The sequence below is a fragment of the Penaeus japonicus genome, unplaced genomic scaffold, assembly GCF_977035675.1.
Source record: "Penaeus japonicus unplaced genomic scaffold, GWHDUDI00000001_assembly GWHDUDI00000018, whole genome shotgun sequence".
Taxonomy (NCBI): domain Eukaryota; kingdom Metazoa; phylum Arthropoda; class Malacostraca; order Decapoda; family Penaeidae; genus Penaeus; species Penaeus japonicus.
This window is the reverse complement of record NW_028234420.1, coordinates 4,523,717-4,541,216: the sequence shown is the minus strand read 5'-3', so window position 1 is coordinate 4,541,216 and position 17,500 is coordinate 4,523,717. Positions and strand designations below refer to the sequence as shown.

The window sequence follows — 17,500 nt, the reverse complement described above, 5'->3', positions numbered from 1 at the left end:
GGGATGTATCTTTGCATAATTCCACTCTTTTTCAGTAATATAGGAAACACACGCAGCTTCCCTATGAGATATTACTTGAGGAATGAGGCTATTCTGAAGCTCTCAGAGCAATTTTCACCAATACTATTTAAAGGGGTAACCAAAAAAGGTTTTGTAATTTGTTTATTTTTAGATTTTTTTTGGTTGAGTTTACCCATTACAGATGGGGATATATTTGCTTGCCCAGTCTTCAGGATGTTTTTTTTTTTTTTTTTTGAGAGCAAGGCAGATTCACACAAAATACCTTGACTTTTCCCACTTTCTTTTAGTCTCTCACTAGAAAGCTAGAGCCTTTTTTGTGTTTTAACCCACACAGGACGGGTGGTACAGCATGTGTACCGCGCATTCAAAAGCCCAGTTGCCGGGCGGCACAGTATTGTGCCAGCCATTCAATTGATTTAGGCCTAATAATTCGAACGCCCCGGCATTTGGACATTCTAGGCTAGAATTCCCCCGTCGGGAATGGGTTAATATTTGAATGGTTTACTGCATTTAGAGACTGTCATATCACAAGCTCTGTCAGAGCTGCAGTTTATTAAGATTGTAATTGTGGGTCCATATCAGCTCATTATTTTCTTTATCCTCAGCGTGAAAGAAATATTGTATTTATGTACTGTCATAAACGAATATGAAACATACAACCATCCACAATGAAGAGGTAGGGAAGAGGAAGGAAACTTATGCCAATTAACCATCTAATTGTGTATAATTATTATTATATCATATCATTAAATCATATTTATTCAGATTGAATTAGAATAGATTATAGTGATTGATTAAAGCTAAGATTACTAAGCCTTGCTGACCTCACCTGTTTACTCTTTTCCTTGAATTTTTCAGGAGAAAAGTTTTTTTTCTTTTATTATATTATTTCTATTAATATTAACCTCAACAGACTTTGAGTACCACAGTAAAAGGCATCCCTACTGGCACAGGGGCATATTGTGGACATTGGGCATGGTATGAGTCACCTTCCTCTTCTCATTCTGCCTGCACATCCTTCATCTATGGTACTTTAGAGCAAGAGGTTGGGAACTTGCTATGTGCCATTGCTCTATAAAGATAGTGCTTGCTGGAGGCAATGGATGCGGGCCATTCAAGGCTCTCTCTTGCTGGTGCTAGAAGAAAGTGGTGCCATCTAGGTTTTGGATGTTAGGTAAAACCCATTTTGCTTCATATTATGGCAGTTATAGTAATTATGACTGTAAGTGTCATCATCACTCATTCATTATTCATAGCACAATAAAATAAGACAGTGATCCAAAATCCCTGAACATCATGTAAGTCATGACTGTCATCAGGCCAAAGTTCCTGCGTCATGTATATCATGACACCCATCTGCAGTTCGTTAAGAAAAATGTGTATATACAACTACAATGAGTACATATAAACATAACTGTGTACAATGATCTTTCATGTCGCAAATATTCAGATGATGTGATATCCCGTCATCCGTTGTGAGTGGGTTTAGCTGTTCGGCCTGGGCTGGGCATCATAATATGTTGTATTTTCTCGTATTTTCTAGATTTACGGTATGATTTATGAATTTATATATGATATATTAGCCAAGTTATTCTAATTAGCATTTGGTATGATCCAGTAATTACACAACAGAAGGAATAAATACCCGGGTATTTAGAAAAGAAAAGAAACAGCTATGTGGAAGTGACCTGACCCTGAAAAAATGTTTGAAGCAGAAGGGTTATGTATTCTTAAGCCCCTCATAGACTATCCTGACTTTTTAAAAGGAAGCCTCATTAAAGGCTGTGTTGTGATTAAAACTAATATGAGAAGGTAACCTGGACTATTTTGAACTAAACATACCCCAGATGTAGGTCTTTGTTTCTATATACATATTAATTGACTGCTACTCACACCAGGTGTGAATTCCGGAGTGATGCTGATGAACCTCACAAGACTCAGAAAGTTTGGCTGGGAGGATTATGTGGTTCCAATCTACAAGCACTACAAGCTGGCCATCACTTGGGGTGACCAAGACATCATTAATATTATCTTTCACTATCATCCAGGTTAGTTCTTCAGTTTGTTAGATCATATGTGGTTTTCCAGAGAAGTCTACTTGCTATGAACCCAAAAACATTTTGAGTATGGTGATGCTAAATCGGGTCTGCTCAGTCACCCAGGAGTCAATTACTAAGCCTGACTGACCTCACCTGTTTACTCTTTTCCTTGAATTTTTCAGGATTTTTTTTCTTTTATCATCACTGTTAATGTTTTATCTTTATTGGTATTATTATTGTAATAGTTATTATATTGAAACTGAAACTTAAAAAAAAAAATAATAATTTGATAAACATTTGGAACCATCTATGTGTAAAAATAAAGATAAAAATAAAACAAAACCATAGTGGAGAGTGCATGTATAGATGCACTCCAGACATTAATAGGTTGTTAACCCATTGCGGATGGGGATAGATTTGGCTCCCTAGTCTCCGAGATGGGCAAGATGATTTCATTTTGGAGCGAGGGAGCTTAATTTGTGGTATTGTGACTTTTTGCACCCTCTTCCATTCACTTGTTATAATACTAGAGCCATGTGTGTGTGTGTGTGTTTTACTATCTTGTGAGACATATGTGCCATCTGACAGTGTTTATCAATGTTTTAGTAGACTAGAATTGTAGCATAGGATCCATGTCAGCTCATGTCCTTTATACCCTTTGTGATAGAAGTATTTTATGAGAGGACAAAAAGCAACTCTTTTTTGTAATTTGTATCCTTTTGTAAACAAAATGGAAGAAACATCCATCCCCAATGAAAATATATGAAGAGATGGAGAAGAAGAAGGAAACCTTTGCTTATGACTGTAAGTGCCATATCACAAAGCAGCCATGCTACCACAAAATCAAATTGCAGACGATGCACATGGTCTGGACCAACTTTCTCTTCTCATTCTAACTGCATATCCTGCATCACAGGTGTCTTACTGTGTGCCATAGCTCTCTGAAAATGGTGCTCGATAGAGACACTGAAAGGGCAAGCTTCAAGGATTTGTTTTCTGATGTTGCTAGGTGCCATCTGTGGTTAACTTATATTGATGAATATTATAGCAATTATAGTAATTGTAACTGCAATTGGATCATAAGTCACTAAAAAGAGTTATTACTCAAAGTGTGATAGAGATACACTCTCCCCTAACGTTAAATATGCCAGGGTGACCATTGACACCTACGTGTTGTCCCCATCCTCAGGCAAAAAAACTCATTTGGCATATATGTTCTAATGGATTAATAGGCAGGGACCAAATTTCGGGGTTTACTCAAAAAGGCAAAGAAGCGTTTGGCAGTATTTACTTACATATAGCAACATGAATCGGTTGGAAATCCATATAAATACTTGACATCAAAGAGGTAAAGTGTAGTGATGTTGGAAATAGAATACAAGTTTTCCCTATTTTTGTATGTTATTGTTTGAATAAGTATTGTATATATAGCCCAGTATTTAAATTTTCAAGACCTGCTAATTCATACATGACTATGTTTCTATGTATAATTCAAAGTTATTAATCATGCTCTTCTGGTCTATCATGATTTTTTCCATTTCAGACAAGCTTTACGTTTATGGCTGTGAGTACAACCTTCGACCAGATCATTGTATGTACATGAGTGTATGCAAAGCAGCTGAAAAGCATGGAGTCTTCGTTCTGCATGGAAACAGAGGAACCTTTCATAGTGACAAACAACCAGCTTTTCGGGCAGTATATCGGGCTTGGGAGGAGGTCAGTTTCTATGTTTTCTGTATTAAGATGATAATAACAATATTTATTTAATGATGTATTCTACTGAATATGAATTTGCATTAGCGAAATATGTCTTTTTTACTTTTTTACACCAAAAAAAATTATAAGGAAAAAGAAAGAAATGTGTGTTATGACTTATGATACATTAACCCATTCGCGCCGGTTGACGTGCTGACACGTGGTCGAAAAAAGCCCCGGACCCGGGTGACGTCCTGGCACGTGCTACATTTTCGGCCCGCGCGCCGGGAGGCCAGTAGCGACGTGCTGAAACGTCCGCATTAGAATGATAGATTATTCTTAGTACAATTCGATTTTCATACTTGATTTGTCTTAGCTACTTTAGTTTATCCTTCTAAATAGTAGAAAATGGGATATAACGTAATATGAATGACGTCTCAGGTACATACGTAATCTTGATTACGGCATGGTGATTTCTGTTTCTGATTTGTTGAATATGATGATCTGAGTCGAAAGACTATCGTAAAATCTATTGTAATTGGCCGAGGAATAAAAAAAAAAAAAAAAAAAAAAATTATATAACATCTTTTTGTTGCCCCACTAAAAGAAAATGACACTTGAAAAAACATTGCTGTTACTTGCATTCACTTGTATGCACATGTATGGTTGTTCATATTCTCTTTCTTTTCTTTTAGGAAGAAAAAAAAAAATTGAAAAAAAAAACTATGTTTGTTACCTCACTAGAAGAATGCTTCCACTTCCCATTGGTATTACAACATAGGAGTAAAGAATATGGAAAAAGTTCAATAGAATAACACTAAAAAAACAGTGCTATAACATCTTTTTCGACTGATATACATCCTCTGAACATAGCACTACTTTCTACACATGATTATACTTTAGACGCAATCACGCAAACCATAAGGATAGGGTGGGTGAAAAACGCTCTGCGAGCGTCAGAGCGACCGCGCGCAGCGGGAAAACACCCCGGCACGAACGGTTGCGCGCTTGAAATCTTCCCGGCGTTATCGGGAGTAGGCGAAATTCCGCCCCGGCGTGAATGGGTTAACTCCTGACTTGTAGTAAACAGAGGAAATAAAGATTTACTTTTTACTTGTGTTCACTGTATTGGATTTTGTTTAAGAATTGTAAGTTGATGATATTAAAATCCAGTTTCCCAATTAATGATATCCATTATATATATATTTTTGTTTCTTCTTTCTCATCAGTATAAACTTGGTGAGGATCTGAGGCAGAACCTGTACTACCCAATGCAGCGTTATCTCATTAAAACCACCAACACAAACTGCGGGAAGATTCACAGCGCTTACCTGAAGGCTCTGGGGACCCTTGTGAGACTGAGATGACAGGGGTGAACATAGTTTTTCAACATTTTTAACACCATTTTTCTATTTTGTTAACAAATTTCATTTATCTTTTTAACTATGATGTTGATGTCCATGGGCAGCTTACAGAAATGATCATTATTACCTGTTGATCAGGACCTTTTCTTCTGTTTCTTTCATGTATTTACTTTGTTATGTTTGTACCAAAGCCATAGTTGAATGAACCCTTTGTGCAGCTTATTACAACTACTGCAGCTGATTTATATCTAAACCATGAAAACTAAATTAGAAGAAAATGAGCTGTTGATAATTACATTTAGTTCATAGGTAAATATATATATTTATCCAAAAATTATTAGTTTTTGCTATTAAGGAGAGAAAATATATTGTGGTCTCTAATGATTCCAATTTCACTTTCAAAGTAATCTGTCATTTATTTGAAATGTCTGAGTACTTTTCTAGATATCTTTTGACCATTAAAGGAGAGACCTTTGTTATTGCAAAGAATATGTAATTACATTTTCTTATAAGGTTTATCTTAGCAAATGTACTGTAACATAACTTACACACACAGTGCCACAGAAAGTCTGAAAACTGTTCAGCCAGCATTGAGTGGTTTTGTGTTCAGGAACTTTCCATGTTTACCTGATGCTTCTACCACTAGACTGTAAAAGGGTCTAGTGCTGAATTAGACATGGTGGAGAAAGCATGTATAATATTATAGATAGCTGACTCATTGACTAAGCATTCTTTTTCTGGGTCTCATCACAGTTTGTTTCACTGAATTTCACCCACACTGCAGAAGGGATCACATGGGTGTTACCCATAAGGCAAAGGCATGCATTTTTGTTCGGAGGGAGTCTAAAATGATGGTAAAATATGTTTGTGGGCAGCCAGTGAAACAAGTAATTATTTGAATCATATTTGCAAATGCTAGAAATACTTCTCAAGGTTCCACTTCATAGTTATTACAGCTTCAGTGATGCATGGATTTCTGAATTCATTTCTCTTGATGAGCAGTAGCTGAAATCTGTCTAGGCCAATGTGGTACAGATTTATGGTGTGGAACTTCACCTTGAGGCATCTTCTTGTTCTGTGAACTTGCTTAGTGCTACTCATTTGCTCGTAAGTGCACATTCACACATATGCTTCACCAACAGTTAACCTTCTGCAGCAGCTGTTCGTATCCATCTTATATAGGATGTCCCATGCACCACCACTGCTTTTGATAGATCTGAGCATGTGGTAGGCAGGTCATGTGGAAAGTCAACAGACACCCAACCATTAAGTAGCAGGACTGAGATACCTCAGACTTTCCCTAGGTATTGTAGGTCCATGGTGTTAGTCTTAAATGTTACTTGGTAATCCTGTGCAATTTGGGAATGAAAAGAGGGTGCTTTACCAAAGGGTTGAGTAGGCTGCTTGTAAAGAAATCATAGCAAACTATTTCATTGTTATTTTGCAGTTTCCTATTCCTATTGCTATGCATTGTTGTAAGGGAATTATCTAGTACAGTGATAGAGTACTGCGTGTTTGACCCTAGTCACTGGAAGCGATTACAGGTTTTATAGTAGAACCTCTCGGTGCAATTGTCCATAATGTCAGAGTAAATTTCTCATTTGAAAAGATCTTTAATGCTAGTAAGAATTAGATAATATTTATACCTAATGTAAAAGCTTTTCTCCTTGCCATACACATACCCAGTCTTCCATCTTCATTTCATGTGCAAGTTATTGTTTAATAATTCAGTAAAAGCAAATCCATGATAAGAATTCCCTGCCAGGATGTACAGTTATGTAGGCCTTACTTTGATCAAAGGAAACCTTGTCAGTCAGTGACATAATCCACCCTACATTGTCTTGTTTACATCTGATATTTATGTAATACATTCTCTGGAGAAGAAAAATATCTGCTAAAACCTATGCTTATTGAATACTGCAATTCATTTGTTTTGTACTCACTGTATTGCTGTTCTTTTCATGTATACTCACTGCAGGTATAATCTTTGGCAGGATAGGTAATTTAAGCTAATGAATGTTCAAGATGCTAAAGTTTAATGCTTTGAGTCTCAGCAACTGGAAACTCATTTGGTATTTTCAAGTCAGTAACTAAGATATATCGTAATTCAGTCTGTTAACATGTATATTTATTTCTCTTTTCTTTTATTGTTCTTCACATTGTGTTTAGAAGCTCTTGATGTTTAGTAAATATAGAATTGAGATTTGTTTCAGACAAAGACATGTTGTAAAGTAGATACATTATACAGCATGATTCAAGTTGATACATTTATTTTGATAGGAAACTTTAGGATTTGAAATTGGTTGTGAGAATTATCTTTTCAGTCATATATTTTAGTAGAAATTAATTTTTTACTATATAATAGTGTTTGACAATCATGCAATGTAATCCCTAGAATATTTTGCAGCTATAAATAACTCTAGAAATGTGATCACTATGAGATAATGATCATTTTATTCCAAGTTTCCACTTTCTGAATATTAGCAAGTATTTTGTTATACAAAATTAAAGTGTTGTGTAACATTTTTAGTTACCATAACGTTTAGCAGATGTGGAATTTGCTATAGGAACAATAGATGTATGTACTGCATGTCTGTACACTTTGTTATATTTCCCAAGACAGGCATCTGTCATTTATGAGTTTCCCGATTAACAAAATGCTGGTAGTTGTCTCAGCATATAAGCATATACAGCTCAGAGGCAGATTTAGAGGATTTGGACTTTACAAGAAGGGTGTCTTTCGGTAACTTTGAAGTTATTTAATCCCTTAAGGATGCGAGTCCTGCTCAGAAGAAGATAAAAAATTATTGTTATGTTTTTAATTCTCATTTTGTATAATTGAACCAATAGATTCTAAAAATGCAACTAATTTTTTATGCTGCATGAATTAGAATTAAATGGAAGTGATTGTTTAGTGGGTTTTTGTGTCAACTCATAACGCCTCCTTTAGAGGTGAAGACCGAATCCTTTACATATTCTTTCCCAATTCTTTTGTCTTATGATTATTAGTGATACGGAACGTCTTGATGCCATATGTTGTGCAATAATATAGAAAAAAAGTTAGTTTTGATCACTTACCTGTAGAAAATACTAGTAATTATTTTATTTGATATCAGCTTCCAGAGTTCCTTGTTTAATGTGCCATACTGTTTTTGAAAAATATTGTTTTTGCAAAGTATATAATTAATTTATATATATATTAACTGTTTTTTTTTCCTAATAATACTTTTTAACTTATAAGTTTCAAGAAATAGAATTTTGTTTGGAGTCATACCTAAGCGTACATTTTTATAAGTTTGTCCTGATGTGTGAGAGCAGCATTGCCATTGTATTTGTAATAGTGAAATGTTGTTTTGTGAGAATGGAGAAAAGAGTAGTGATAGATTTAGACTGGCGGAAATACCTCCCACATCCATTATTTTTTAAAGGATTCTACATTTCATTTAATTTATTATGTTATTATTCCTTTTAGGATAGATCACAGAGTGTGTTCCAGGCCTATGATTAGATTTATTGTCTAATGTATACCTTCCACTACAGTCTGAATTTTCATGTATGAATTCATGATTATCATAGAGCAATTGTTAAATTAGCTGACAGATATTGCCAAAACTGAAAATTAATTATTTATTATTCTCACTTATGCAAGTTGATAATACCTTTAATGAATGATGCAAGGCTCTTATTTTTCACTTGATTATCATGTTTGTTTATATTTTTATTTCTGTTGTTTTTACAAAAGTAATTGAATATTGAAATTATATATATATTTTTTCAGTTCTTATACAGTACCCCATTCAAGCTGTCTTTGGCTGAAGCTTTTATTGAGTCAGCTTTATTTTCTTGAGTTTTCTTGAGGAACATTATTTTTTATTACATCCATATTGCATATTATTTTCTGGAGTCTCAGAAATCCCTCCTTGTTGCCTCAATCTTGTATGGTTCACTTATTCTAGAATTCCTCTAGAATGAAATGAAATGTAAAAGAGTAATAGTTGGAGGAATAACACTAATGATTCATTGCAAAGCTTCTTGGTATACAGTCTAGTCACTTTTCATTTAATTTAGGGTATACTTTGGCAGCTTACTTCTATATTTTGTTATTTTACATTAACATGAAAGATTTATATTTTATATATGTTATATATGCATACTACTTTGTATTTATGGTCTTGATTTACTCACAATTAATGTTTTACAGGGTTTCATTAGCATAGAAAGTGTAACAATTTTATCTATTCCAATTATGTAGGAACAATGATAAAGTTTGTAAGAGTTAATTATTGTGTACTCATGTTTTTTTTGTTTTTTTTTGTATTTATTAAAGCCAGTGTAATTTATATCTTCAAAATATGCCTTGAGATGTCTATAAGACGAGAATCAAATTATCATTTCATAATGTTATTTTGACCTTTTGACTTACTTTTTATATCCATGTATTCTTACATCACTTCTTTTATATACAACTTAGGAATAAAAAAACAAACAAATATGTTCTTTTATTTTCTCAAGATAATATTACAGAGTTGATTTCATTGACTAATGTTCCTGTTGTTGAGGGTCCCCAGACTTCTCTCAATAGGAAGGCTATATGCAACATCTGGGACACCATGAGTCTCCTCCTTTAGTGGGGTTGATGGTGTAATGGTTGGCTTCTGTTTTGTTGGTTGGACCAGCCATTGTGAAGAAGCTTCCCACTTCAGTTGGTGTACTGTTAATAATCGTGTGTGGTGTGTAAGTACTTGACACTGGTAAATTATATTAAATCAATAATTCCAACTATACAAGTGGGACTTTGTAGCTTTTGATAGTCATAATAAGACATGACAGATTTTATCTAAAAAAAGACAGTTTTGCATATCATTTGCTGAAGTTTGCACTGTGTCACACAGAATACATACACCAACTGTTAAACAGTTCTTTTAGAACCTAAGTAATAATGCTTTCTTTCCTAAGGGAAACTTTAATTACTGACACAGCAAGCACTCTGTTGTCACCTTTATTGTCCTATCCACTCAGAACACCAGGTATTGGAAATGCCTTTATTATATGGGGCTTAAAATCATGGACTTTGGTGATTGTCCTGAAAATTTAGGAAATATTAACCCATTCATTCCAGCCTTGTAAGTTGGAATGCCAGGGCTCTTGAATGCATAGGCCTAAATCAATTAAATTATGATAGCACCCTGCGAACGGGCCTTGAATGCGCGGTACCCATGGTGTACCACCCGTCCAGAGAGGGTTAATTCAGGAGATAGGCCAAATATCAATTTTCTAGACATTCCTTTTGGATTTTATCTAGATCATATGAACACCTAGAGGATAAAAATTTCTTTTGAAAATTAAAGAAAAGGAACTAAGATATCCTTAAAATTGCAATGCTGAGTACTTTTATTTTTAATTTTAACTTGCTCGTCTACAGCATAGATCATATTTGTAATTTTTTTCATATAGCAGATGTTGAACATATTCAGTTCCAAGTAATAACCAGTAATCATAATGTATTTATGTATTCCATGTTTATTTACATATTTACATCACGTTTAGCATTATTCATGGCCGACTTCCTGAGTTTGAGCTCTGAGTTGTTAAATTGTGCATAATGCAGGAACCATGTGAGGGTGGAGAGATGGTGAGAAATAAGGGCACAGATATAGGAACAATTTGGATTCTAAAAGTAACTATTTTTTATCAATTTGAATTAGGGATGAAAGTTTTCCTCAGAATAGCAAATTTACAATATTTTATACCAAAATGTCCACTAACCCGTTAACGATGGATGACGTGTTTTTTCGTCATACATGATGCAGGAGCTCTTGCCTGACAATGGGCATCATGGCGTTCAGGGATTTTGGATCACTATGTTATTTTATTGTGCTATGAGTAATAAGTGAGTGATGCTGACAATTGCAGTCATAATTATTATAACTGCCGTAATATTAAGCAAAATGGGTTTCAACTCACTTCCAAAACCTAGATGGCACCACTTTCTTCTAGCACCAGTAGGAGAGAGAGCCTTGAATGGCACCCATCTACGGTCTCTAGCAAGCACTATCTCTATAGAGGGATGGCACATTGCAAGTTGCCGACCTCTTGCTCTAAAGTACCGCAGATGAAAGATGTGCAGGCAGAACGAAAGGAGGAAGGTGACTTACACCATACAAAATGCCTATAATGTGCCTCTGTGCCAGTAGGGATGCCTTTTATTGTGGCACTCACTGTCAAAAACACAAGTTTCCTTCCTCTTCCCTACCTCTTCATTTTGGATGGTTATAAGTTTCGTGTTTGTTCGTGACAGCACACAAATACAAAAAAATAAAGTTGCTTTTTGTCCCCCCCCTAAAACAGTAATACTTCTATCACACTGAGTATAAAGAAAAAAAATGAGTTGATATGGACCCTGAACTACAATTTTAGTCAACTGCAGAATTGATGGAACCTGTGATATGACAGATATAAATTTCTAAAAACAGTAAAACACACAAAAAAAACAAAACACAAAAATGTCTCTAGCTCTACAATGAGTGACTAAAAGGGAGTGAGAAAAGTCAAATTATGTTGCAGAAGCTGCCTCGATCAGAAATAAAACTCATCCTGGAGCCTGTGTAAGCAAATCTATCCTCCGTCGGCAACGGGTTAACGAGATCAGTGCAAATCAGCAAAAAAAATTGTAGGAAGTGGTCTTGTCAGGCAATGTCTCTGCCAGTTATGAGTACTAGTTTATTGCCACATTGTTATTTTCCAAGAAAACAATACTTACAGTAGAATTCCATGGGTGGAATTATGCTAGTTGTCCTCACAAATAGTTCTTGGAGAGTTACAAGTAAATAATTTAATAAATAATGTGCAAAATGGTGAAAGTGTAAATTATAAGTATCAGATAAGTAGCTAAAACCAGTAAAATATATGATGTTCACATTAACAGCCCATCACACTGAAGTTTATTTTTCACAAAATAGCTTTCATTTCAGAAATAAAATTAATTGGTTTGAGTCTAAAATGCCTGTCAATATTCTAGCTAATTTTGATCCTATTTCATAGACATACATTTTAATATTTCTATTACTGATAAGCCTTACAGACATGTTAATGACCATTGCTGAAATATTTATACCTCATATGATACTAACCACGAAAGTTTCTTCATTTGTAATGGTACAAATGACTTGTCTTGTTCATTGCTTACGCCAATGGACGTCCATCTGAAAGCAGGTATTAGAGATTTATAACTTTACTGTGTTATATTTTCTACAAAATAATACACAGGGAGTGTCACATGGAACTGATGCAAAGAACATCATTGATGAGCAAAGTGGTAGTTCTGTAAGAGTCTGTAATTCCATTTTTAAACACCTAACCTATCAGTAATAAGTAGTGAAATATTTTTTATATTTGTTCTACCATTTCCTCTCTTGATTTACACTGTTAAAATTTAAATGTAAGTTTGGTTGTCTGGCTCTGTTTCCCAAAGAAATGCATGGCATACTTGCTTTGTGGTCATATTTGCACTTTACGTGAATGAAATGTGTCATACATTGTTTCTTAATTTTATCTACTTAAGCTGATCGATAATTGTAAAGGTGATGGAATAAAAAAATATTCTCCCTTAAATTCACATCTGCTTATTTCAGCTTTCTTTGGGTTTCTGATATAATGATAAATGGAGATGTTCATTCCTTAATAGTAAGAAGAAATTTGTTATATACCCTCAAATCATATGGTGTCTAATGGCATGTCTGGATATGGAAATACGCAGAAGGTTATAGATAGGAAACTATCTTCAAAATGACAATTTAATACATTCAGTGATAAGGTACATTTATACAAAAAATATGGCCCAAGGGTGCAGAGCTGACAATGCGGGTCCAAGTCAAAACAACAGCCGCAAAATAACTCGGCTCCATTCACTGACTTAGTGTCATCAACTGCTGGCAATGGTGAGTTAATTCTCAACTCAACTGGGTATGAGTAAATTGATCACAAACCGAAATACTTTACATATAATAAATCTTTCATTTAAAAATGTCTATAACATAGCTTCAAATACTCTACAGATGTATAAATTTCAGGTCACTACCTTTAGGAGAAACCAGGGACTAGAACAGGGATTCACTTTTATCAAGCCATTGCCATGCAAAACCTTTGTGAGTCCTTGAAGATTTCTCTCATCTTTACATAGATAAATGTTGATAGGAGAGTTTATAACACACCAACAAGAAATCTTGTCTATCACATCTTTACCCTTTCAAAGAAACTGGTACATTTTGTGCAGCATGAGTATTTTACTCTTAGAAATCTCCAAGTGTATATCACATCTATTAAGTGAAAACCATAATATTCACTGATAGAAAGCTTGACCTTTGGTGTCCAATCACATTAGTATGGATTGACACAACACTTATTATAAAACTTGGTCATTCCATGGCCACCTACAAAAATACACAACTCGACACACACACACAATTCCAACAAAACTCTTCGACTGTCCTTTGTCCAAGACCACATCACAACACTTGAAACTTTCCGTGGCTGGGTTTCCATATTGAGCTTGACTTTGTGCCACTAATTGTGCTCATATTGACACCACAAATACAGTAGTCTTTAAATAATTTTCTGAGTAATTATAATTTCCTGTATTGTTATGTTAAACTCAAGGTTTCTGCATTATAATTCTGGTGCCAATGTTTCAATACGTTTTTCCTTGTTTAAAAGTACCACACTACTGCCATCTGATGGTATATACTAACCTGCTGATAAAGTCTATCTAAAAGGGATAATTTTACACCCCAGCTCTTTGTAAACAGGAGGTACTGGAGGGACTAGGGACTGAAAAAAGGACTAGCAGAGGACTGGGGGATTGATGCTAGGGATGAAGGAGTATATACAACACCGGGGTCCTACTGGTTTTCTATCACACGGGACACTGGAGAACCAGACTCCTGTTTTAGAATTATTGTCCCTACTTAAGTGTTATATGTTTCTGACCAAATTCACACAATTGTCCAAGAAGGTCCAATTACTTCTTCTGTGCCACGAGTCAGAATCTCACATCTGGATACGTTTAAAGAGAACCAACTTAATTATCTGAATTGGTAAAAACTTATTATTTACTTTTCATCAACATATGATTATCATTATTGCAGCATATACATATATATCATATATGCAACAGATCTTGTATCGTAAGGATTAAAATTCCCTGTAATGTTAGTGTATCAAATGATACACATCTTTCCAAAACAGACATAAACTAATCCACAAAGGATTTCAATATCTTCACCATACTATAAGGTGACCTTACCGCCAACACAGGAACATCGTTAAATGTCACATTAAGTTCACATGACACAGTAGCTACTTCATTCTAATTAGATGAAAATTCGTTTTACACTGTTTATGTATACGTATATGTATATGTATATGTATATGTATATATATTATGTGTATGTGTATGTGTATGTGTATGTGTATGTGTATGTGTATGTGTATGTGTATGTGTATGTGTATGTGTATATGTATATGTATATGTATATATATATATATATATATATATATATATATATATATATATATATATATATATATATATATTTATATATAAAATTCCAAATATATCTTCTTAAAGAAGGCACAGTCTGTCATATCTGACTTATGTTGATGTGAGGGAATCTTCCTTTCTCTAATATTTTTGAAAGTGAAACTTTACTAAGGTCCAACACTGAGAGGGTTGTATCTGTAACTCCAATTAATTCTACTTCTGTCCTATTGCATGAACTATTTTTGTCATTATCATCTCGACTTTTACCTTTACTCTCCTGCCGCCTCAGACGAAATGGAGAACTTGAACAAGCTATTTTTCTCATAAGGAACCCCGTCATTTTTTCTCCTGTGTCACTGCAACTTATGATGACATTTAAAGCCATGTTGGAGGTTAACGAACATGAGCAATGGAACTCAGCATGATCTTGTTAATAAAGGAAAGTGCCGTACTAAAATCAAAACACATTACAAAAAGACTCCATGAAATAAATCTAATATTTTCAGCTTGTTATACATAAATCACTACTTGGAATGGTGCTCTGTGGGACTGACTGTATTTGCGGAGAGAGAAAACAAACATTCATATTATATGCTCAGAATTTAGAAGTGTTGTAAAGGATAAGAATTATTTTCTTTTGCGAATCTATCGCATCCAAATTTACTAAAAATTTAACTTGAAGCTGGATATTTGTCTGGGTAGACATATATCCTTTTCTTTTGATTGTCCATCAAGAATGATACATACTGACCGGGGCCGAATCGTCTGCCAATGTGTGACGTAGAGTAAACGCGCAAGTCTAAACTAAATGCTGAGAAAACGTAGCTCATTGGGTTCAGCTCCTTCCACTGTTTTCCTGGATCACACATAAGGCACCAGGTGTCCGGCCTATTGCTTGCTAAATACTGTGATGTCTGTTATGTTCATGTCATGAATATGAGGAGGTTTTAGATCATTCTTAAGTCTGCAATGAGTAAACCTAGGAAGTTATAGTTTGAATATAGATAAAACAGTAACACAACTATTTTACAACCAGAATATCTTTCAATAGAACTAGATTATGAAGCAAAAGCGACTCTAAAAGATAAAAATGTTTGTCTGTAACTCGTCGGATGTCAAGAGATGAAATAGACATCTCTAACATTTAGAACACCAAACATTCGACATTTGGACCATCTTTTAGAATCTGTTAAGCACTGCTGAACTGAGGGACACTCCACGTCTCACTCTGAAGGAAATGAAAAATAAAGATTTATTGCAAAGGAAACGAAGCTCCCTATTCTAACACTGAAGTCATCACACTGGCTTGGCCCAATAGACACTTAGCTTGCAGACAAGTCGACGTCCTGGATACACACACACAATACTATGTTTCGACACTGTTAATGCAAGCTAATTGTCTATACATCATAAATACACCAACAAATGACTTTTTGACCTAGAGAAACATCTTTTTACAGAGAAAATTGTCTTAGATTATTTACATTAACATCGCAGACGTTAAAGCTCGGTGTGGGAACGGCAACACGAGGTGAGCAGTGCCTGGGACCTCAGGGCCAAGCAGCTAGATTCAGGGCCAGAACACAGCCGCCAGACGCCGGCGACTCGGTCCCGCCGGACTGGAGGCTGTGTCAGGTCCTGGCTAGGGCCACCGCAGCCTGGCCCGCTAATAACAATAATGATAAAAAAAAACAGGCTGTGACCTTCCGTATCCCATTAGGAATTTTCCATGATATTCCTTGACTCGAAGCCCTTGAGGACGCTCGCAGCCCGATATGACGCTGTACAAAACCCCGATCAGGCTGAGGGGGGGGGAGGCCAGTGCTCCCGTCACCTGCTGCCACCCATGGCTCCGTTGCTGGTGTTGTTGCCACTGCTGTTGGTGTTGCTGGTGGTGGTGAAGGTTGGCGTGTTGCTGCTGCTGATGTTGCTGATGTTGTTGCCCATGGTCGCCGCGTTGGGCATGTTGGTGGTATTGACAGGCGGCACTCCGAAGAACGGGGAGGTGAAAGAGGTGGGGAAGTAGCTATGCGTGGGCGGGACGCTCGCGGTGGCCATGGAGGGAGCGGTCCCCGCCCCAGCGTACCCCTAGTCATGTCAGATGGGCGTGGGCGGCACGGTGAAATCATGGAGAGCGGACCGCACGCTGTCGTAGAGGGGTCGGCTGTCTTCGCAGTAGTTGTCGGTGCAGAGAGAGTGGATCTTGGAGAGGTAAGAGTCGAAGTTGTCGTGGTTGATGCGCTCGTTGGGGGCCGTCGTGCCGCCGCCGGGCAGCTTGACGTGCTCCAGCAGCGACATCACGTTGTTCCGCAGCGACTCGTAGTACTCGGTCAGTTGCGCGCCTCGCTCACCAGCACCAACCGCCTCCTGCGGGAGAGGGGCGGCGTCAGCAGGGGGGGGGGGGGAGTGAACAGGAGTGAGAAAGGTGTACAAGGAGAGACGCGGCGAGAAATAAGGAAGAAGAGAAGGTAAAAGGGAAAATAAAAAAGGAAAGAAAAAATCTATACAAATATATAGAGAGTGCAGAAGAGTTTTTGTTCCTTTGATTCTTTACGGACCATAAGTGCAGTGTATTATCAACAAGGCAAAAATTGTCACGATTTTATACGCTATTAATGAAAAAAATAATTGCATGAATCGTGATAATGATCATCATTCTCATCATCACTATCATTGTCCTTATTATTATCATCGTAATGACTATATTACTACTCCTACTACAACTACAACAAAAGTAACAACTGACAATAATAATAATAATAATAATAATAATAATAATAATAATAATAATAACAATTATCATCAAATGTCATAATAATAATAATGATAATAATAATGACAAT

At 35.9% G+C, this 17,500-nt stretch overlaps 3 protein-coding genes across 17 annotated transcripts in view; 1 reads left to right on the top strand and 2 right to left on the bottom strand.

Annotated features, from left to right (window-relative positions):
- The window catches only part of LOC122243124 (glucoside xylosyltransferase 2), a 21,545-nt gene extending 11,936 nt beyond the window's left edge, over positions 1-9,609 (top strand). The window contains exons 5-7 of the mRNA XM_043000610.2: positions 1,920-2,069; positions 3,604-3,776; positions 4,985-9,609. Of these exons, the coding sequence (XP_042856544.2) occupies positions 1,920-2,069; positions 3,604-3,776; positions 4,985-5,122 (461 nt within the window). The 3' untranslated portion in view covers positions 5,123-9,609. The remainder of the gene's footprint in view (positions 1-1,919; positions 2,070-3,603; positions 3,777-4,984) is intronic.
- Positions 6,861-15,526, bottom strand: LOC122243125 (uncharacterized). The gene is made up of 3 exons (XM_086546543.1): positions 15,405-15,526; positions 12,250-12,321; positions 6,861-9,830 (listed from the first exon to the last, which is right to left on the bottom strand). The coding sequence occupies exons 1-3, from the start codon at positions 15,524-15,526 to the stop codon at positions 9,707-9,709; spliced, it is 318 nt and encodes a 105-aa protein (XP_086402669.1). The 3' UTR covers positions 6,861-9,706.
- Positions 12,899-17,500, bottom strand: part of LOC122245090 (uncharacterized) — a 572,282-nt gene continuing 567,680 nt past the window's right edge. For 14 of the 15 annotated variants that reach the window (XM_086546529.1, XM_043003048.2, XM_086546538.1 and 11 more), the window contains one exon: positions 12,899-17,024. In XM_086546529.1, coding sequence (XP_086402655.1) covers positions 16,755-17,024 — 270 coding nt within the window. In that variant the 3' untranslated portion in view covers positions 12,899-16,754. The remainder of the gene's footprint in view (positions 17,025-17,500) is intronic. The other variant, XM_086546541.1, reaches the window with a different exon arrangement.